The sequence below is a fragment of the Magallana gigas genome, chromosome 5 (assembly GCF_963853765.1).
Source record: "Magallana gigas chromosome 5, xbMagGiga1.1, whole genome shotgun sequence".
In the NCBI taxonomy this organism is placed as follows: Eukaryota; Metazoa; Mollusca; class Bivalvia; order Ostreida; family Ostreidae; genus Magallana; species Magallana gigas.
Window position 1 is genome coordinate 13450489 of NC_088857.1, and position 23662 is coordinate 13474150.

Below are 23662 nucleotides of genomic sequence, written 5' to 3' on the forward strand. Positions count from 1 at the left end.
CATTGGCTTGAATGAAAAGAATTAAGACAGATCCCAGATCAACATTGCCATTGTTCTAACAACCGTCACATACAACATCTCAGGAGTCCATTTAAATCTGTGTTGAAACAGACGGAAAGGATTCTTTTTTAAATTATAATTAATGGTGGATGATGGACTAAACATTTAATATGGCGTCTACTAGCGAGGATATAGAAGAAAACATAGATGAAAACGAGAACACTGAGAAAGACCCCAATGAACAAGAGAGCGAAGAGAAAGACCCCAATGAACAAGAGAGCGCAGAGAAGGACCCTAATGAACAAGAGAACACAGAGGAAGGGCTAAATGGTGGAAATCATGAAGAAATTACGCCTAGGGTAAAGTTTTATGAATTGTATTTGGCCGATAATTACATTTTTCACCCTGATTCATTCTGCTATATGTAATTAAATGTTTTTGTCTTTCAACTTTAAGACTCTGGAGACATTACCCGAAGAACCAAGCGATCTTAAAAACCCAGGTAACAAAAATCAAATAGTAGTAATTGCGATTATAATTTAGGATACTTAGGATCCCCTGACGACTTTAGTCATTAACAGAATACTAAACAATTAATCGAGCCAATTCTGTATTATTTTGCTGCCAATTAGCTTGAATAGGGGTTTGAAATTAATTCTGGATCTCACATCAGGCGTTTTTGTTTAATTTCGTTTAACCCGCTCTGTTCACAATTTTATATCAAACAAAAGGTTAAGTGCATCGATGATTTTAGTTATTGAAACTTTTATAAATCACATTTTCAACTGTTAAATTTGTAGTAATGTTAATTACAAATATGTAAAATAATGTTAAATATGTTAAAATATAGGGGAGATAAACAGTTCTACAATGAATGAAAAATAAACATTTAAATGCACGTTTTCGAAATAATTTTTAAAACCAGATGAAGTTCTTGTGCCAACTGACCTAAAAGCTGAAATAGCCGCCAACGAAATCTTACTGACATGGGGGCCACCAGCGGGTCTATCTAAACACCAGGTCTCTTATGAGGTAGAATGGAAGAAACAATCCGATTCACAATGGACTAAGGCAATCACCCGGGACCACAAATATCTGATAAAGAACCTGGCTACAGAGACTGATTACGACATGAAAGTTTCGGCGTACGAGAAAATCATCGATCCACAGGAACCAGAAGACTCGGAGCCCGAACCAGAAAAAGAGAAAAGTAAATAATAAGAATCTTAATGTGATATCAAAACAGTGATTGCACGCTTCAAGTAAGAGTGCAAAGTTTTGTTACATGTATTTTCATGGTATGTTTTTGAAATATTTTTTTTTATTCAGAGTTATTTGAACATATGACAATTTTTCCTGAAAGTAAGTATATTTTCTTTTACAAGAACTAAATAAAACCAAATTATTTCTTTGATAACTCATCTATAATAGCTTCTATTTTTAGAAGTGTATATTGTTCAATTTTGTTTCATTTTTTCCCCTAAAGATTCGACCGTTAGTCAAGTCGGAAGTGAGGTAGAGGCATTCACACGTAAGAAATAACTTTATTTTGAATATTATAGAGAACAAAATCCGATCTTGTATGAAAAAATATAACTGCATTTTAAAAAGATAAATTTTCGTATGTATTTTTTCCAATTGATAACTACGATTGATATAATTTGAAAAATCTCATTTTGATTCTCAAATTTTATTTTAGGAAAACTTGCCTGAAATATATAATTATTTTTTTTGTGTTTCAAAATCTTTCAAGCTTTGGCTTTGGTAATAACTTCTAAATATCTTATAAAATTAATTAATCAAAATTCAACTGTAAACAAGTTAAATTCAAAATTAATATAAATAAATTAGTATTGAAGTAAAGTCGGTTACATGTATTCTTCTATTTTCTATTTGTGATATCCTTTAACTGAAAATTAAAGTAAAACACATAACTAGGTCACTGAGTAAATGCATCTATTGAAAACAGAGAGAACCAAGGAACTAGCAAAGATCGTAGCTGAACTAGAAAGAACTCTGGAGTATCAAAAGCGTAAGTAAATAAACCAAAATGAATTTGTTAAAATGAATATCCACAAATGATTTTAATAAATTGAATATATTTTTATCAGTTATATTAATTACTTGCATAATTTATACTCTTGACGAAAACGTATTCATATGATTATGTATAAAATCAGGTCTCAACAAAGGTGAAAAAATACCAAAAAGGCTTGAGTCTAAACTAAATATGGGTAAGTTGTGATTTTAAACACTTAAGTCTACTATTTTCTCGTAGGATAAAATACTTTCATTTATCAATCCTTTTTAACATACTTGAGTTGAAATACCAAATGAAAATTGAAGGGTTGTTAAATTTAGAAAAATATAAATTTAAGACGCATTTTAGCTAACAATTAAAATAGATGAAGATATCGATGTGACAGCAAAAAAGAGTTAAGATCCAGAGTTGCAAAAAATATAATGAAATGTTGAAATACGTGTATTAAATAGGAACTCTCACAGAGTGGAACGTTGTGATTTTCATATACCTTTTGTTTCAAATAGAAATTCTGAAACCAGTCAGAAGGAAAGATTGTCCAAAAAGTAAGAAAATATGATTGAGATAATAGAAAACGGAAAAATTATGATCCATATCTTAGTTCAAGAAGATAGAAAAACTCATATTTTATTGTATTCAAGTATTAATATTTTGTTTTAAGAATGTAATAGAATTTATCTTACACAGTATACATTATTAATGTTACTGTTAAAAAAAGGAATTCTCTCAAATGTCGACGTTTTTTGAACAGGAATTCTTTTCATTATTACTAATGATATGTTTGCAAGATCTCCACAACTAAAAGCTTCCGCCAGAATGCAAAGTAAGTTTTATGTTTATTTTAAAACAATGATACCTTAAAGAATTCGTAAAAGGTATTAGAATTTTAGAGAATTTGAAGAAAACATCTTATATAGTATCTTAATTTCGGTAAAACATCTGGATAAAACTATGTTTATCATTAGACACAATATTTCTTTCTATAGCTGAAATTACCCGACTTTTTGAGCGCGATTGGAAAGGAGAAGGTGATATTGTTAGAAGAATCAGAAATGGCACTCGAGCACAAATCTTGAATGAATTCGAAAAACTACGACAAAGATTGGACTTTGACAGCCATAAAATGTTCATCTGCATAATTCTCAGTTACGGAAACGTGGAGGGGTTCAGGACAATGGATGAGGAAATGATCGAGTATCAAGAGATCTTCTCTATGTTCAATGGATCTAATTGGTTGCATTTCAGTGAAAAACCAAAATTTTTCTTTATTGATGTTCAACCAATGAAAATGGAAAGAACAGGTTTGTATTGAAATCATAAGGAAATACCACTATGAGGAATCTTGCTTGATTAAAGAGATGTCTTCGATCCATGTTATTTAAATAAAACGATCAAATTATGATTGAATTATTACTCTTCATCTTAGGTGATTATCCTCAAGACCTTCGTGTGAAGGAACTTTCAGAGGACGAAGTTGAGATCCGGTGGAAGCCACCGAAAATGTTTCAGAGCAGCCAGCTTAATTACTTAGTACACTGCTATAGGTTAAATGATCAAAAGGTTCATACTAAAACCCATGAACTCATTGCGAAGAAAACCAGTTGTGTTCTCGATGAAATGCAAAAGGACGTGACTTATAAAATAAGTGTATGGTCCATTCAGGCAACAACCCAGAAAAAGAGAGGGCTTCCAAGTCAAACCAAATATACTTTGAGAGAAAAGGGTATATATTCTTAAAGAGTGACAGTCGTTTGCTCTTTGAATTCCAATTAAATTTAAAAATGTGCATATTGATAGCCAATGTTGCTGTTTTTAATTTCTTGAATATCTTAATTTTTTAACATTTGGTTAAATTGTAGTTTTAGCTCCAGTATCTGAAAGGTTAACAGCGAAATCAACAACATACGACACAATAACAATTTATTGGCCTTTACCGTTGGAGAATAGAAAACCGCCGTATTTCGCGAAATACAAAGAAAAAACAGCTGATAGTTTTAAAAGAACACTTTTACCTCCCAATGAGACTGAAGTGAATCAGGGCCACGTTTTGAACTTTTTAAAGAGTAACACTGAATATATTATACGACTTTTTGCTGGAAACTCTAGAATTCTCAACGAAGTGAAAATTAAGACACTGGCAAAACGTAAGTACCATTAAACACATATTAAGACTTTGCATCAATGCACTGGATTTAAAACCCTATTTACACGATGTGAATTACATAATCTCTTGAACAATCTTCTGAGTTGGATATACCTCTATTGATTAGTCGGACATGAAGATGCTATAGAATAAGTATATTTACTATTTTTAAAATACAATAAGAAAACTGTCAATTTGATCTAGAGAATCTTGGTTCTATTTCTTTCCTGTCATTCTGACATAATGGATGGAATAAAAAAACTACCTTGCTATCTTCTTAATATTATTAAAACTAACCGTTTGTTTATTTATCGGAAGATCAGAGGATTGACGTCATTTAACTTCATATACAGATTAGAATATTTCAATTTTCATGTGGTTCGATCAAACTTAACATATCCTTAATTATCTTTATTTAATAATTTTGTGATGATTTTCTCATTAGATTTGAAATTGCAAATTTGAATGTTTCTCGTAATGCCTTTTTAAGATCAACCCAAAGACCTTAAAGCAAAACACATAACACCTTTTGAGATTGAGTTAACATGGGCAACCCCAAGCGTATATCTTCGCGGAAGCTACAGGTACCACGTGTTTTATCAGATGAAGAACTCCACAGAGAATAGTGTTGTTACGCTCGTTGAACAACACACATTGACTGACTTAATACCAGATGTTGTTTACACTATATGGGTAACAGCTGAAAAGGACAAATTTATGGGAGATCCGTCGGACTCAATAGAGTGCCACACACCAAGATGTGGTAAGTTACAACGATGGTTTACTGCCTTTTAAGTTTCTAATTTGTTTAAAAATTTCAGTCGAAGTGAAGATTACTAAAAAGAGAGTGAAGATAATTGTTTTGTTGTTGGTATATTTGATAATTTTTTATAGATTCTCGAGGTCTTGAAAAATTGCTTATGTTTCTTCTATGCAAGGTTAATTAATTATAGAACTAAAAGCAAATTAATTTTTTTGAGAATTCAATTAAAGGTATACATCGAATTTCTCTAACGAATAATTGCAATCAGGTCCCCAGAATTTACAAGTAGATGCCCATGAACGGAGTATACGTGTGTATTGGGACGAGGCTGTTGTTCCAGCCGAGACAGAAAGCTTAAGTTATAGAGCTCGTCTTCAAAATGATAATATCCGTCCAATAGTTGGAGAGGTGCTTCCTACGCCCGATGCCAAGTACAATTACGCCTGTTATTTTCGGGATCTATGGACGGACACGCAATACACTCTAGTCATAACCACAGTGATTGACGAGGGAGACTGGGACCCACCCACCGAAGTACCAATCAAAACGAGGCGAGGTCAGGCTATTTTAATGTGATGATGCTATGATATCTTTACACGATTTAAAATTCTTCATCAGTGGTAAATGAGAGAGAGAGAGAGAGAGAGAGAGAGAGAGAGAGAGAGAGAGAGAGAGATTAATATCATTCTGCATTTTTCTCTTAGATCCCCTTGTGAGTGATCTTGAACCACATGCTAATAATTTCCTGGTTGCATATTCTAACACTCTCGGTATTGAAGTTGGAGAGAAGAGATTAGGGGGAATATTCGTTCCGACTCTTTTAGAATTGCTAAGAGATTACTACGAAACGTAAGTAGTATTAGGGTCAGAGTTTTAAATGATAAAAATATTTTATCGGATATTATGTGGAATGTAAAATTGATTTTGGTACATATAAATTACACATATAAAATGATGATTTGATTACAAACTAGCTTTAATGTACTTCCATTATGATTTATCGCCAAAGTTTAGTAACTTATATCTATAAAATAAAATTGAATCGTTTTTTGATATATTTGTAGAAAAAACATTGTTGAAATAATGGATATTGTTGAAGACGAGGTTCAGATTCGAAGTGCAGTAACAGGAAAGATACGGAAAGTTATATCAATAAATACATTACTCTCTCGTCCAATGTTTTGACACCTAATTTGTTTAAGAGTGAAAATAAATTAGCAGAAAATGTCATATCTTTAGATCTCAAGATCATGTATGCAAAAAATTTGATCGTATGTTGCACAAATAAACAAATATACAAACAAAAAGAAAAAAATATACATTCTGTTTTTCACTATTTGAACGCACTTTTGTTTATTTAAGGGATCTTAATTGTTACAATGCACATTAAAAATCAAGCTCTTTGAAAAAATCAAAGCGCGTAAACTTGGTTATCAAGTTTAACAACTTTGAAAAAATATTCCAAAGTTGTTTGAAAAATGTCTTGCAGGGCTAACAATAATTTTCAATGCTTAAGTTATGCAATACAAATTTTTAGTTTCAGTCGAAGAGTTATGGGAAATATAGTTCATTTTTTTTGGTTATAAAGAAACAAAGATCGTGCAATGTTTTTGTTTACATGGGAGCAATATCCCGGACAAAATTATTTTCAAGCTGATTTTTTATCTACTAATTTTTTTAAATATTAATAAACAGTTCCTAACGTTTGTCACATTTGCTTTAGGTCTAAACCTGGAATTTTCTATTCAAAATTAAAACAAAAACATGACCTGGGCTGCTTTGTTTACGTAGTAAAGAATTGCGAGGTCTGAATCTCGCTTTTAATTCTACGACTGACACTATTTTGTCTATTTGACTATTAAATGGCCTATTAGGCTACTGAAGCACTGTAAACAATAAAATTTGAATGATAAATTTTGACCAAAATCGTGACCATGCTCCTTGAAATAACAAAACCCTTCCATTTATTCTCTTTTGAATTTACTGTGTTTTGTTTAGCACACACAGTAGTAGTATATAGATTAAGGGTTTTCGAGGTATTACGAAATAAATGTTAATATTCAAAGTGTTATTACGATATTTCTTACAAGTTCAATCTATTTAAGCTTATATTATAAACTTTTATTAGGTTCTTAAAATGCAGCGTCTTTTTCTTAACTCATTATAGACGGACTACGACGAAAAAAATGAAAACAGGCTTATTTTCTAAAGTGAATGGAGCTTAGTGGAAGACTTAATAATACATCAATGAACTGCTTAAATAAAATTGTGCATTATGCGTAGTTAACAGGTTTAGCGGGCTCACAAACAGACTTCCGGTATTAAACACGAATGAAATTAAAGGAATCACAAAAAAACATTTTGCATAATAAACGAGTGTCAGGCGAAAAAAGTCCCAGGTGTAATATGCCTCTTATTATTTTATCCATATCATGGCGATTTTATTTTATTTGTTTTAAAAAACCAAAATATTTTTCAGGTATTTTGTCCTTAACTCGATAAGTACAAGTATCAGAACATTGTCATATCCTCTTACGCACGTCGCATATATTTTAACCCCTGAAATAGGACAATATATTGTTATGGAGAAAAAAGTACACATACAAGATTCATCGTCATCCAATAACATGCGGAAAATTGTTGCAGGGGATTATATACCTCTCTCAGTCTTCGCTTGACAGCCAATATTAACATTTATCATTTTGAATACATTATCAACTATATCTTGATTAAAAGTGGACATATGCAACACGCCTTATATCTTCAAAATCAATCATTACCTCAAAAAAGGTAAATTAAAACTATCTATGATGTTTGTATTTATGATACTCCTTCAGACACCAAAGTTAGCATCCATTATTCCAGAATGATTGGTCCACACTTTCTCAAAACATGCAGCTGCTGTTTCTTTTCTATTTTCTTTGGTATTGTAAATTGTAGTGCTAGATTTTGTTCTCTTTGTTTTCTCAAATGATAATTTAGAATCGCTACTTATAGTCAAAATTTATATCGTCGGGTCATGTACAAATGAGTATTTTCATAATAAAAACATGTTACAAAACTTACTATAAAATTTATTATCACAATACCTTTTTATGATACACGTGTATGGATAAACAAGCGATATTTGAGCACTGAATGCATTTTTTTTATGTCGTCGGTCCTATAAAACACCAAGCGGTGCAGACAATGTGAATACTGCGCGTTAGCGCTTGTATGCTTATCAATATTCATATTGATGTCTATTTGTAAGAAATATTTGTGTATTGTCGCATTAAAGCCATTATACACGCTCTTAGTCAGGGATATGAAATATGGATGGAACAGTCATAATTGTCTGCGACAAAAAATAAAGTGCAAGAAACTTTGTCGATTTTTTTTTGCATTGACAAATATATATGATTTAACGATTATTTTCATTTAGTACGTATCAATTTGGTTATGTAAGTTTGAACGTTTCATTTAATCTTAAAATAATAAATTTACTCAAAACACGTGATGACGTTATATTAGTGCTCATGGCGCATGAATTAGCCAAGAGTATTGAAAGGAAATTGAACATCGCAAATTTTTAATGAGAATATTAGAAATATACCCTGAATGTAAATATTGAGGTTTGAAAAATACGTGAGAAATATGAGCAGTAACCACATATTCAGAGGATACAGAACATGATGGTTTTTATTGTTCATAAATTTTCATTTTTGGTCGGAGTTGGTATAAGCTAAAAACCAAGCTTATCTTTAAAAAAAAAAAGATATGTGAGCTAGCGCTGAAGCACTTTTTACACATATAAAGCAAGGTTCTTGATTAACTTGGTTATTTTGTTGATTCTTTAAGTAAACAGTGGACAGTACTGCGCGGTGGAGGGAATTATCATACGTCAATGTACATTTTCATTTCTAAACTTTTAAAGAGGCGTGATTTACTCAGATTATTTTGTATTAACTATATAATTGTCCATATCCTACAGCTGATGCTGATAACAGTTTGATTGGCTTGATTTGGCAGCCAAATTGACCAAGAGAAATCTTTGTTTGTGCTTCGATGTAAAATTTACCTGCTTGAATGTCGTTTCTTTGTAAATAACAATCGGGCTTTTCCGACCGAAAAGTTGTGGATGCGTATTCCAGAAATAAAGAAAAACGATGTATTTTTGTGCTCGACAGCGCCATCAATAAGTCTGATTGAAAATCCAAAGCGAAATGAATTAGATATTTATTCCTTTCCGTAGGTGTAAGGTCTTGAATTATTGCATAAAGGCTAAAATTTAAGATTAATGGAAATCAAGGGGAATCTATTATAACTCACTTGTAAGAGTTTTTAAATCTATTGGCTGTTATTTTAAAACAGCTTAGCATTTCTTCTGTTTTTGTAGAGCCTCAAAGTTGAAGTTTTCAATGCAGTTTAAAGTTATTAGGTGGAATAACACAGTAAATTATTTGATTATGAAAGACATAGTGATAAATAAACTGTAAATATGTACAATAAGCGAAAAATTTGCAGTTCAGTGATAAAAAATCAATATCTAAAAAACTTCAACTCAGTAAGTAACAACAAAAACCCCTTTGAGATTCGAACTCGGGGTGTACGGATCACTGCTATTGAGTAAGTTACATGTTGCCATAGATAAAATTGTTTTCATAAAACGGATTGTCATTTGGATCAGATGTCAGCCATTTTGCAATAATGTGTTTTTCAACCTTAACGTGAGCATTTTTGAGATGTTTCCTTAAACTGTGGTTAAGTTCCGGTTAGTTGCCACTCTCATGATCTAGGCATAATTGATAAAAAACCCAAAGGGAATGAGTAGATAACAGAAAAAAAGAACGTATAAAAGAAGAGAGAAAATATCCTTCAGACGATTAAATTGTCCTAAATTGTACCCTACCGGAATATACCCTCTTTATCAGCCATATTTAACCGAACACGACGCATAATTTCTTTCAGTTTTAGTATACGTTTCCTTATTGCAGTTTAATTGAGAGTGTTGTTCACGTTTTGATAAAAACATTCCCAAAACTCCTATAAATGGTTATGTTTTTGAAATCGAAAGGATATCAAATAACGGCAACTCTGATGTGATTGTGGCCATTACGACGGTACTCGGATGTGTGACAAATCTAGTCCGAGGAACATCGCAGGTCGGGTATTTAACACGAGTTATAACGGCAAGCCCTGTAAATGATTTTGATCATTTGATATCTTTGTTAAGGTTTTACAGAAATAATGACAACCTCTCATGCTGCTAAATCAAGACTTTAAAATTCAGAGATAAACATCTTAAAATCACACTGAGTGAACATATACGATCTGGAATTCTACAAACAGAATGATATATGTTATTGGGATAACGAGTTTATTATGAAATGATATTATTTAATGATGTGTCGGTTACATTATCTTTTGGAAAATGATGAAGGTAAGACTAGTTCAATTCTATTACCAATTGATGTTTCTGTTATGATGTGTATTTCTTATTACATTTGTAATTTTATAAACACAATGGCGGTCAATTTTGTTTGTTTACTGTTAGATTATCATATTTTCAGAGAACCGCCGACCGGTCGAAAAGAAATCGTCGAAAACCAGGTACTAGAATCTACGTTCATTTTTAGTTATTCAGTTTGTTTAAAGTAGGGCCGTTATTGAACGGTTTTGGGCCATTATATTGTATTTTGAATATTTTCCTTACTAATTTTTTAAGTATAAAGTATATATATATATATATATATATATATATATATATATATATATATATATATATATATATATATATATATATATATATGATAGAAGAATTACTTATAAAGTTGTGTGCATCAAACATATAATAGGTATTAGGATATACTTTTCTCCTTATCCCGATCTGCCTTCCTTAAAAAAAAAAGACAAAAGAAGAAATTATCAATTGGAAAACATTATACAAACATGCTAATGAATCTCTGTTTGGTCCTGTCTAGATTTATAGATTTATGATTAATCCGTCTCGAATAAATAAATTCATTTAACAATTACCAACTTGAAAAAGGAGGTTATAATATTTTATCCAAATAAAAGTGGCAATGATCTTTATAACTAGTATATGACATTCAATTTAGATGGGATTGTTGATGGGTTCGTTCAACCAACCACAATCAAAGCTTTTCTACGAGCAAAGGAAATAAAATTAACATGGCAACCCCCTCTTCATACCAAACGAGGAAAAATGATGTATCGCATAGAATGGCGTGAAAAACTTAAACCAGCAGCCGAAACAAAGAAAGCTGAAACAAAGGTTCACATCTTCACCATTAAAAAACTCAAACCGAACACGGAATACGATGTCCGGGTTCTAGCATTCGTGCCCGGAACTTTACCCCCAGAACCCGGAGAGGAAGAAGTATCGGAAGGTATTTTTCAAAATGATAAAAGAAACAGCGTTCACTGGTATAACAACTGAATATGAAAGCATACGGAAAGGATATCTGTGTGACTATGAAAAATATCTTAACTTTGTGACTAAATACATTTAGATATGTTTTTTTTTAAATTAATTTCCCTCATTGAGAGATATCTATAAGGTACTCACAATTAAACACATGTACGTTTAACATTTTTCATAATATCTGATCAATTTGAAAAAATATCATTATTTTTTATATAAATCTCAGTATCACGTATTGCAATACTATAACTATGTGACATATCTTGTGCTTTTCAGCAGTTTTACCTGATATAGATGAACATGGACCCCATCTTCCAAAAATTCCAGAAGGTAGTCTATTCTGAGTATCCTTTTTCTTAATTCTCATACAATATACGTGTATTTTTTCTTAGGTCATGCGCAAAATAGGATTAAAAAAGACATTTTAAAAAATACCTATTTTTCCCAATCATTATATGTGCATAGAACCAGGTTAATGTCCTCAAAACATTTTGTAGGGTCTATCATAGCACAGGCAGGAACCGAATACGCTTTGATGACTTGTAAGTAGAATTGAATCTTGTTTTCATTGTTTTTATAGATTGTTTTACATATAGTTTTGACAATACATTTATATAGTCCAGAGACACTCATTCTTCACCTTTTTAACCGTGAACGTTTTTGTTTCAATAGCTTAAATTATTGTAAAGATAAAAAATAGATTCGTTTTATTGATAACGTTGTCTAACAAAGTCGTTTCTTGACTCACTATAAAAATGATGTTGTGTTAACAAAAACAGAAATTGCAGCTAACTTCGGAGAATCTTTTTAAATTATATCGGTACCTATATAAACTTTGGCGTACAATCAATTTTGGAAAAAAATATCAAATTAGGCCATTGTTTTGTACATTTATGTATTATCTTTTTCATCATTCATTTTTATACTGTCATTACAGCCAAAATAAAGGAGGCAGAAACAATAATTGAGATGCATCCTCCATTGGAAGAACTAGATGAACAAGGTGAAAATAGACCTTTTCAAATTTATTGATGGCATTCAATAATACCCCTTTTATTAAATAACAAAGCTTAATAAGCAATCGCCCTCTCTTTTACTATATTCATCAAAGAAATAAATAAAATGTAAAACCCCAATTTTTAAGCTGATTTAATATACTGTACAATGTACATTTATCAGTTTATAAACATAATTATGCATATTTTTCTAAAAAAGACGATTGAATATTGCTGATAGAAGCATTTGAATTCAACGCGAAATTTATTTGGGCAAAGTTCTAATCAATTGTTCAGAAACTGTATATTGTAAACCTTACCGTTATGTGATACCTTTTCATGTTGTTTTTACAGCTTTAATGGAAGATCGGAATGCAGAACCAGGTAAATAGTGATCCATTCATAAAGAAGCCTAGTTGGTCGTAGATATATTTCGGCTATATTAATCTTCTTTAGAAGGAGGACTTTGTATAGAGATAAAAAATATCCAAATTTTAAAACTAAAATTAAGGAATTCTTCTTAACTATTTAATGGGTTAAGACCAAGAAAGCATATGAAATTGTGTCTCACAATAAAATCACATTTTTTAATGTGTAGAACAAACCCCTTTGTGTTAAAATGTATGGACTATTGACTAATATGCACATGTTGCATCAGCAGTGTGGTAAAAGGACTTCAGTGCACAAAAACACTGAGACTGAAGTTTTTAGTAGCGACGATACTGACATTATATATAAAAATTTAGAAGATTTATTCCTTATTCAAAGAACGTTATTCGATTCAACTTTATATATTTATCTGAACATTCTGATTTTTCAAAATAATATGCTTAATAAATAAGTTCTAGAAATACATGGAAATGAAATGAGATCAAATAAATAGATTCTTTCTTAAAAACGTGTTCACTAAAATATGAAAAATACTGTTTTGTGAGGCGTTCTGTTGGCAAAGATATCTTGTAAGACAATCATAATCTTTAACCAAAACTAAAAAATTCCAAATCTAAATTTCTTAGTTTTGAAATTGTAAGACTTTAATCCGAAAAAGTGAGGATTTTTTGAATTTTTTCTTTTGTATCACTTTAAGAAAGGCTTGGTGACACTTCAAATACTGCCTGTTTTCAAGGCATACTATTCCGACGGTTGACTGACGCTTCACCGCCCTATTTAAATAATACAATGACCTAAAACCGTAACAGTGAAGTTCAGATTTCGCACTGGGGTATATACTTTTATTTATTTGATATTATGCTTAATATTATAAAGAAAGTCCCACTGACAAACATGTCTCTAAATGTTTTCAAACAGACCATGCTTGGATGATCTTTTCGCGAAAATATTACAATCTTTTCGTTTGAACGGGTAACTGTCGGTGTTTAAAAAGGGGTGAGATCGCAGTGTTTAGAGGATTTATTCTTTGAACCTTCCGTTAGCTGTGCATGGTACCTTAGACCATTCATATTTCTATATTAATAAAACTTTTGATACTAACAGGTAACGGATGTAAAACCCAAACATTTAACGGAATCCTACAATTTTAACCTTATAGCGAAAATGAAAATGAAGTCAATATCACATTGTTCATAACCTGTATGTTCATTATAAAGTTGATTTTTTTTTCTACTGTGCCAAACCTCCCACTAATTTTAACTTTTTCTGTAGATACCACACCACCTATCTTGACGCCAAAAAGAAGGGAACCAAAAAGTACACTATACGTTATTTCAGGAGTGGTTTTTAAAAGAAAATATAATAACTGTATAGAAAGACCGAAATTACTATCTACATTAAACTGCGATCAAATATTATAAAGGATTTATGATTAGTTACATTAAAATTCAATAGTTTACTTAATCAAAAAATAGGTTAATTGCATACAACGATATTATCAGAACTTTCCAAATATTTAATACATTTGTACATTGATATTGTAGAGGTTGTTTTTATCATTATAAATGATTTGTTCAAGAAAAGCAAGCCACTACCTGTCCTGAAGAAGACTTTTGGTAATACACTAATGTATCATCCAATATATAAAACAATTTTTGATATGGCAAACAAGATGTAATTAAAAATATTCAATAAAATATGAAAAATATATAGCATTTGATCCTTTCTAATAATAGAATAGGTGAACACAAAATTGTTTAAACATGTATTTAAAATGCTGATTTTTTTCCTATGTAATTTAAAGCACTTATAATTTATAACGTTTTTTCTGTCTAATTAAACGAAAGTTCTGGTTTTTAAATTTTTTTATTACAGCTAACTTAATGCGACTTTTTGAAAGAGACATGATTGTTAAAGACGATCTTATACTAAAAATTCACAATGGTGGCAAAAACTTCATACTTAACGAGCTTCATAAGATCACTTCAAGGAAGGACTTTTTCAGTTATAGCATGTTTATGTGCTTTATTGCAACGCACGGGAATCAAGAGGGGTTCAATACGAGTGACGAAAGCACAATTTCTTACCACGAACTCTTTAGATTAGTTTCTCAAAAGGAATGGAAAGATTTCACGGATAAACCCAAAATTTTCTTCATTGACACTTGTCGAACGAAAATGGATAAAAGAGGTAATTCAAATGTTTTTATGAATTTTTATAAAAACTAAAGAAATAGGTTTTGAATTAATTGTAAATATGTCGTTTCAATCAAACGGATCGGTGAATATTCCACTTCAACATAAAGGAGTTTAATATGATTCCGTGCATGAAATTATGAGTATGGCATGGCATATCATTCTGAAAAATAAATATCGTTTATCGATGTTGAAATGTGTGCATTTTACAGATATATATATTCATGTATAAATTGTAAACATCAAATAAATTATTATAAATATGTTAATATGCAAATACTTATCCATATCACTACATGTAATGGTGAACAATCTTTTAATGTCCTTCAGTATGCGCCCAAACCGCTATTTGAATAGAATGGACTCAAATCCGTAACCTATGAAACAGAAATAATTGATTTTCAATACTGAAAACGAATTTGATTTTCTTTTATTTTGAAGGTTTATATCCTAAAGACCTTCAGATCGAGGAACTGCCTTCTCATGAATTAGCAGTGTCTTGGAGTCCCCCTGAGTTATTCGATCATTATGAGCTGAACTATATAGTCAATGTTTATGAAATAGATCAGAACAAAATCTGTGTGAAAAGGCGTGAGCTGCTATCTTTAACACCAAGCTGTCTTTTACGGGACCTCAATTCGAAAACTATCTACAAAATAAGTGTCTGGCCAGTATTAGCCAAAACACAGAAAAAGAAAGGATGGCCGAATCACACCAAATACATGATTCAGGACATTGGTATGTATTTTTGAATAGATTATAATTGACTTCACTTAGTCTCGTAACATTATGTAGAATTTTTTTTTCATCTCATATCAAAATTGTTATTGTTATAATAGCTTTAGTAGTAATAGGTTTGATGGTAATTACAGGCCTAAAGACTGCAAACCAATATAATCAAAAGTAGGGTTTCCTTTCAAAATTTAATAAATCTTAATTTTTGCTATATTGTTCCTAAAATAGGGACTTAAAGTCTTTATGATTAATGTGATTCATAGGAAACAATGGATAATTTGTGTTAGCAGAATGTTTTAACATAAAGATATGTTTAAAATAATATCATATTATATAAAACTTGATAAGATTTACACTAAAAAATATATTAAAGTATATTAAGGTCAGAACAAGTGAAGACCAAGGACAATTTTTTTACGAAATTAAACGATCCAGTGTATTTTTTTAAATTATAGACACTTTTAAATTGTAGTACGGAAAACGCTTCAAATAAAAACAAACAGGTAAAATGCATCAAAATTCATTATTTCAAGTAAATTAGATCTCTCGAAAATTGAATTTAAAAAAGAAAAGAGAAAAGTGGCAATATAAGGACATATACCTTTGGTTAAGAAATTTTTAAAAATCTTTGAAAAAATCTTAAAGCTATAGAATACTGACAAAGACAACTAAAAGAAGATGGTAGATATTTGTAAAACTATTTTTATCTCAGCTTTCAATTTTCTATTTTATTTCTACTTTCTCAAGAGTTAATTTCCAACTATAACCTTGAGGCACACAAAGAGGTGTAAAACATGGTTGACTTGGCATTTCAATGGCGTGTTAATGCAACAGGAGTCAAATACCATAAACAACTGAAAACATTCATCAGTTTTTTGGGAAATGTTAAAGCTGTATCAATCAAACTCACTGATTTCGTATATTTTCCCCTCGAGTGTCATTTTCTGGATCCTCCATTGTTTCTGCGTTCCTTCAGTACATGATTCACATATAGTGTTTGTCAGTAACTTATGAATCATAAAATTGAAATTTAGTTATATGCTATTATGAATACAATATATTGCTTTCTAATTTTGCAATATTCTGTTTGTACCCAATCCCAAATTACTAACTGTGAAATATCCGGAAAACACTCGCCATGTTACTCAGTCGCGATGAAATTATCATGTTTTACGCACCTTTTTTAAACCAGGAGAGTACTAACATTAAATGAACTGGTCAATGCATTATTACAAACATAATATGCGCATAAAATAAGAATTAAATGCAGAAAAATTCAAGACAATGAAAGGAACACTACACATTGGACAATCTTAAGGTTATAGATGTGCAATCGAGTGTAGAGAAATCGAAGGGTTATACATCAGGTACCTGTGTGACTGTGCTTATTTACGAGCGGTGTTCAGCTAAAATAATCGCTTGAAGTTAGAGAAATCTTATTTACTGAAGACTGACATGATGAAGAACTCTTTTGTATTAAAATTTTTTAAAAATAATTATTTTACGTAACACCATCTATTCCGGTATGATGTATATACATGTATGTACAGAGTGCTCTGAATAAAACGCCAGTTTTAAGCCTTCCTGTTATTCAAGTAACTGACTGAACAACGTTAACAATGTTTAAGTTAACTCATCAATCTAAAGAATTAATACATGTATGCATAAATATATGCATTTTTTATTAAATAAATGTCAGTTGTTATCCTCTTTGTACTTTCATTCAAAGTTGAAAATGATATCGTCAAAATTTTTATTCCAAGTCAAGTTCTTCATTAACTGAATAAGTATGTTATAATGGTAATTGGGATGTTTAAAATACATTCTGTATAGTCGGATTCACCATGTCGAAATAACGACGGCATGCAATTTCTACGATACTTGGCGTTAGTTTACATATATACGAAAAATAACCCTTAGCGAGATTTTAAATCCGCGGGATATGGTTATCGCGACTTATCTCGGGTAATTATCAGTTTCTCGCGTTAAATTACGAGACTACAGCACAACTTACCGTGACTCGCCACCGTATTTTAACAGTCTTGAATTTAGTTTCCTGCTGCTGAAACCCAGGGGATAAAGTCTTATTTGGAGGGTCATTCTGTCTCGACTTCGTTTTTGTCATTGTTTAGGAAGTTGATACGTTACGTTCTGTGAAGCTTTATAAAGAGAAAGTACAAATCAAGTGTAAGTTTTGTTAAGATCGGTCAACAATGTTGAAGATATTAATTTTAAACAAGTCACTTTTTATTTCTATCCGGGGTTGTCTTAAAAACATTTTCACTAAATTTTCTAGAAACTTAAAGCAACCAAAACAATATTTCTATTAAAACTAGGGTAGGGGCCGCAGGCCAGGGGCAGTTGAGGACATATTGCTTATGCAATATTTCCAGAACCATAATTACATTTGATATCCAATTATCAATGGATATCACTAAACATTTCTTAATTGCATAAGAAAGTAAAAAAAAAGCAAAGAAAATCCATACTTTAATATTATTGTTTACATGAAGAATAATCAAACAAAAACACCTTCTTTTTCAAAATTTTGCCTTTCTAAGTGATAGTCAGAAAGGGGGAAACTCTTGTAAGTCTAGAGATAAAATAAATGGTGTGTCTAGAGAAAACATAAATGGTGCGATTTAAAATAGATTAAACAAAAGTTTATAAGTATACTTTGCATTGGCTATTATGAGACTTTTTCTCTCTCGTATTTTTAATTTTTACTTGCTAAAAGAAACTATTTGATTTAATGAAACTTTTTGCACTAAGCGGAAAGGAACCAGATCCAAATGGTTGCTTCTTCGACAAGTTCTATAACCATATCATGGTGGCTGAATGAGGAAGTGGCCGATGAAAGCTTTACAGCTAAATGCAGGAAGAAGGGCGGAGGGGACGAAATATCAGAGGAGCTAGAAATCGTGTCGGGTAAACAACAAACCCATATGATAGGTTACCTCGACAGCAACACAACCTATTTGGTTGGAATCTACATCGGTTCTAATGTTTATCTTCCGGAGGTCGAACTCAAAACAAAAGCTAAACGTACGCAATTTATAGTACTAGTCATGGCACATGTATTTTTAACTGTTGTTTGTTTTAAAATATAAAGTGTATTTCAAATGTATATCATTTAAGATTTGCAATATTAAATCTTGCCTTTGAAAAGGCATTTTCATATTCTAATAAACAAACTGTTCATGAATTTTACTGATATTCTTACTGTATTTCGAAACCCTTGTCGAAGAATATATGAATACCGCTTTCAAACTGTTTATAAATAACAATTACTGGGTTTTTTTAGTTCAACCAGAAAATTTGAAGGTAGTGGATGTACAGTCTTTTGAAATAACCGTATCGTGGGATCCACCTTCGCAAGATTACTATGGCATATCACACTATTTAGTAGAGTTTCGCTCGAAATACCTCATCGACTTTGTGCAAGTTTCTTCAGTACCTACTTTAAAACACTACAAATACATACTTACTGGCATGGAACCGGATGTGATATACAAAATAAGAGTGTTCGCAGAGAAAAACAAAGGAAAGGGGGATCCAACAAATTTCGTTAAATGCAGAACTCCAAAAGTCGGTGAGTATTCAGAATATTAAATCAACTTAGAAAATGAGTACATGTATATAGAGAAAACATTTAGAAACACCTACACTATAAATGCTGAATAATATTACCTATAAAAAAAATCTTTGAAAATACAGGAAAAGGTATGAAATCGATCTTATTAATAGTTCAACAGTATCATAATTCAAATGCAATCGTTCTTGAATTATTTTCTGGTTTGATTCCAATTTAAGGCCCAACAGACCTTGAAATAAAATCGGAAACTACGTCGATAACGATATTCTGGAACGACGCCACACTTCCGGACGAGGACGCTAAAATTGCATACAAACTTTCATTACGTTACGAAGGAATCCATATAGCAAATGGTGCTGTCGTCAAGTCCAAAGAAGAGGATCCGGAACACAAATACAGCTGTTACTTTTCTAACCTGTGGACCGGAACTACGTTTAAGTTAACAATTCTGACGATTAGCAATGATCAAATTTGGGATCCACCAATAGAAATGGAAGTTAAGACAAAGAAAGGTATCTTTCATTGACATTTGCGCTTTGTTATTTTCTTGGAATCTACAGACAAAAGACATGCATACAACAATTTAATAGAAAAAATTCTTTTAGATAGGTTTAGATGGTAGGAATTGGCAAATTGTTCTTATCATTTTTTTTTTAAATTTGACTTTGTTTACTTTCTTGTTATGATCATGGACCTTTTTAAACTGAAAAATTTTGAGTTATTTAGCACATAAATTATAGGACTACAAAATATTTTACCGAGTGGTCTATTCTTTGGGCTAACTTGTTTTATTTTAAATATGTTTTTTCCTTGAAACTCAACACCAAAAAAAGTTATGGTAGATTTACAATAAAATGGTTTTTAAATTAGCTATGTTTAAAAATATATATATTTTTTATTCAGTTTTCTTGCTTTTATTAATATGAAAATACATACACCTTATATATGTCAACTAAAATGATTAGAGTAAATAATTTATCAAATTCATGTTACATCATTTCATCATGTTCTTCATGCATAATTTTAAGAAATGCATTTAACACCCACTAATGCAACGTTCAATTTTGTCATTATTAAAATACGTATCATGGTTTTTAAATTTTATTTGTTGTAGTTTGATCTTTGTCTTCACCATAGCAAAACAAAGATACTAAAAACTCTTTTTGCAGCACATGTTTATTTCTTTAAGATGTAGCCAAGATATTGCCAAAATAAATGCCAAAGATGTATAAAAACGCCAAAGATGTATCAAGAGGACTATCAAATAACTAATCCAATGCAAAACAGTTGAATATCATGTTTTAACCCAATCTTATGGTAAATTTAAATAGATATGAACAGATCCGGTTTGGAGCCGAGAGACAACAACTTCATCGTCGCCTATAACGACTCCGTGACAACCACAGGCAAAGGAACGAATGGATGGTTCATGTCCTCCATTATCAAGAACCTTCGAAACAAATATTTACAGTAAGCTGTGACTCATACGATTTGCAGTCTTTGATATTTATGTTTTTGCTCTTTTTTTCATACTTTTAACATGTTTTAGCTCACCTGAGCCGAAGGCTGAAGTGAGATTTTCTAATCAAGATTTGTCCGTTGTCTGTCGTTGTTGTCATCGTCGTTGTCGTTTCACATTTTCAACTTCTTTTCTGGAACCTCTAGATCTGAGCCAATTTTAACTAAGCTTGGCACAAAGCGAAGGGAATTCAAATTTGTGTAAATGAACGGCCACACCCTCTTTATAAAGGAGATAATTTAGAATTATTGAGATTTTTTTTTTGGGGGGGGGGGTATTTTTCAACAGTTTTCTTTCATAAACCATTGGGCCAGAAAAGCATCAGTGGAAACATCCTCAAGTAGTGTAGTTTCAAAATTGTTCAAATCATGATCCCCGGGGGCAGAATGAGCAACAATAGGGTGATCAACTTTTAAATAGGAATATAAAGAGAAAACCTTTTGGATTAAAAAGCTCAAATTTTTGAAAAAGAATTCTCAAGTATTGTAGATTCAAGTTTTTTAAAATCATGGGCTCAGGGGGAAGGGTTGGGCCACAATGGGGGAATCGAGTTTAACGTATGAATTAAAAAAAACCCAAACAAAAACAAAACACTTCATGTATAAAATTGGTGATTAATTTGAAATTGCGTATCACATGTATAATTTGTAATACCTATTGTATATTTCAGACATGATTTGGAAGATATTCTGGGATTTGTTCTGGAAGATGTTCCAAAAAGACAACAGAAAAAAGAACGAAGTCCAATTATTATTTCCTCACTTAATTCGAAAGTTTCCATATAACAAACAACAGAAATTTGTATATCAGTATTTATCTTAAAATCTAAAGTATATATAGCGGGGATACAGTGATAAAAAAGATAAAACTTTTATGAAGTTTTATTCTCGGTGAAATAGATTCAGTATGTAGTGGATCGATAAAATATCATAACTCTGGTGCTGTACTGGTTTTTTGTCATATAGAATAACGTATTTGTTTCTGGTCACACTTTTTTCTAATACTTTCTATATCTATACCGTAATGATGTTTTAGTAATGTATTAATTGCAGTAATACTCGTTACATATTATTTTTTTGAATGTGTTTTATGTAACAAAATTTTCTATGCATGTTAGTTCAAATGAAAATACTTGAAAATGTTCTTATATTGCAAAGAAACAATGTTTATCTAAATTTAAATTGAAGTATTTTACCCCTCCTTATTTAAAAGGACTTTATGCGGTATAATGCATTTTTTGCCCCCAAAATTAACGTTTTTTTTAGCTCACCTGAGCTGAAAGCTCAAGTGAGCTTTTCTGATCACTTTTTGTCCGGCGTCCGTCTGTCCGTCCGTCTGTCTGTCTGTAAACCTTTTACATTTTCGACTTCTTCTCCTGAACCACTTGGCGAGTTTCAACCAAACTTGGCACAAAGCATCATTTGGTAAAGGCGATTCAGGTTGCTTACAATAAAGGGACACGCCCTATTTAAAGGGGAAATAATTAGCATTTATTGAAAATTTGGTGATATTTTTCAAAAATCTTCTTCTCAAAAACCATTTTTAAAACTTGTGTGGAAGCATTCTCAGATGAGATTCAAGTCTGTTCAAATCATGGTCCTCATGGTTAAGATGGGGCACAATGTGGGCTCGAAGCTTTACATAGGAGTACAATAGAGTTAAACTTTAAAAATTTACTTCTCAAAAACCAATAGGACAGTAAAGCTGAAACCTGTGTGGAAGCATCCTCAGATAGTGTAGATTCACGTTTGTTCAACTTGTGGTCCCCGGGGGTAAGATGGGGCCACAATGGGGGGGGGGGGGGGTCGAAGTTTTACATAGAAATATTTAGGGTTTATCTTTGAAAATCTTCTACTCACAAAAAAAAGCTGAACCTTGCATGGAAGCATCCTCAAATAGTGCAAATTCAAGTTTATTCAAACCATGGTCCCTGGGGGTAAGGTGGGGCCACAATGGGGGGGGGTCAAATTTTTACATAGGAATATAAAGAGAAATTTTATTTGAAATCTTCTACTCAAAACACGACTGGCCAGAGAAGCTGTAACTTGTGTGAAGTATCATCAGGTAGGGTAGATTTAAGTTCGGTTAAGGTGCAACATTAATAGTGAAAGCAACCTTAGATAGTGTAGATTCAAATTTGTCAAAATCATCATACTTTTCAGGAGTAGGATGGAGCCACATGGGTGGGTGGGTGGGGGGGGGGGGGGAAGAGGGTCCAATTTTACCAAGAAAAACATTTTATATTCACCAAAACTCGCATGTTATAATATATGGATTTACTTATATGCAAGCATTTTGACATATTTTTGGTTCTTTAAAATTGTTTAGACTTTGATTTAGACCTTCTTGAGAACTGTAATGCTCAATATGTGAAATGACTATACTGTGACAAAAAGGGATCAATAATAAACAGAATATCCAGGGAAAAAATTATTTTTAAAATACAGGATCTGTTAGACTACATTGTCCATAATTTTTTTTGTGGGTATATTACTCCGTATAGCTGATTTTATAATGTCGATTGTTGCTCATGTGAGCAATGTGGCCCATTGGCCTCTTGTTTAAAAAGCTTTAAATATAAGGTGGATGCTGATCCAAATGTAACGCATATCCCGCAATCATCGTTATCAAAGAACACTAAGAAAACACACACAACTGCCCTGCATGCATTTCACTGCTTCCCAAACTTCATTCGTTGAACCTTACTTGGCCCCCTCCTCCAAGTAATCTAGTACAATTTGTGGCATACACGTCATTAAGACATATCTCACCCAGCTCTGTTAAGTCCTACATTGCAAGAATATCATTTTATTCTCGTGTTCACAACCTTTATGACACAACTCAGATATTCATGTTAAA

At 31.6% G+C, this 23662-nt stretch overlaps 2 protein-coding genes across 4 annotated transcripts; both read left to right on the top strand.

Moving 5' to 3' along the window:
• Nucleotides 1-29: 29 nt before the first annotated feature.
• On the top strand, nucleotides 30-6255 carry LOC105343465 (titin). Its single transcript, XM_011450857.4, has 16 exons — nucleotides 30-359; nucleotides 457-502; nucleotides 926-1210; nucleotides 1330-1362; nucleotides 1487-1531; nucleotides 1970-2032; nucleotides 2181-2234; nucleotides 2548-2586; nucleotides 2793-2864; nucleotides 3028-3342; nucleotides 3468-3764; nucleotides 3901-4185; nucleotides 4675-4947; nucleotides 5216-5503; nucleotides 5652-5796; nucleotides 6012-6255. Exons 1-16 carry the CDS (start codon nucleotides 171-173, stop codon nucleotides 6130-6132), a joined length of 2550 nt encoding a protein of 849 aa, XP_011449159.3. The 5' UTR covers nucleotides 30-170; the 3' UTR covers nucleotides 6133-6255.
• A 3797-nt stretch (nucleotides 6256-10052) lies between these two features.
• On the top strand, nucleotides 10053-21925 carry LOC105343464 (collagen alpha-1(XII) chain). Of its 3 annotated transcripts, none has more exons than XM_066085575.1 (16): nucleotides 10053-10369; nucleotides 10500-10539; nucleotides 11049-11339; nucleotides 11654-11704; nucleotides 11872-11916; nucleotides 12312-12377; nucleotides 12724-12753; nucleotides 14032-14076; nucleotides 14304-14375; nucleotides 14635-14949; nucleotides 15396-15692; nucleotides 18462-18734; nucleotides 18994-19281; nucleotides 19503-19796; nucleotides 20616-20754; nucleotides 21474-21925. In XM_066085575.1, exons 1-16 carry the CDS (start codon nucleotides 10361-10363, stop codon nucleotides 21586-21588), a joined length of 2370 nt encoding a protein of 789 aa, XP_065941647.1. In that variant the 5' UTR covers nucleotides 10053-10360; the 3' UTR covers nucleotides 21589-21925. The 3 variants fall into 3 exon arrangements, with proteins under 3 accessions (XP_065941647.1, XP_011449158.3, XP_034327371.2); XM_011450856.4 differs by having other exon boundaries at nucleotides 10055-10369; nucleotides 11651-11704; XM_034471480.2 differs by having other exon boundaries at nucleotides 10057-10369; nucleotides 10484-10539; nucleotides 11651-11704; nucleotides 21474-21924.
• The last annotated feature ends 1737 nt before the right edge of the window (nucleotides 21926-23662 follow it).

What these genes read in the sequence shown, in the direction of transcription:
- LOC105343465 (XM_011450857.4), top strand. Translation starts at nt 171, where the DNA reads ATGGCGTCTACTAGCGAGGATATAGAAGAAAACATAGATGAAAACGAG. An exon ending in TATGACAATTTTTCCTGAAA is followed by an intron (nt 1,363 to 1,486) that starts GTAAGTATATTT and finishes TTTCCCCTAAAG; the next exon opens with ATTCGACCGTTAGTCAAGTC. An exon ending in AAGGAAAGATTGTCCAAAAA is followed by an intron (nt 2,587 to 2,792) that starts GTAAGAAAATAT and finishes TTTTTTGAACAG; the next exon opens with GAATTCTTTTCATTATTACT.
- LOC105343464 (XM_011450856.4), top strand. An exon ending in AGATCGGAATGCAGAACCAG is followed by an intron (nt 12,754 to 14,031) that starts GTAAATAGTGAT and finishes CTTTTTCTGTAG; the next exon opens with ATACCACACCACCTATCTTG. An exon ending in AACGAAAATGGATAAAAGAG is followed by an intron (nt 14,950 to 15,395) that starts GTAATTCAAATG and finishes TTTATTTTGAAG; the next exon opens with GTTTATATCCTAAAGACCTT.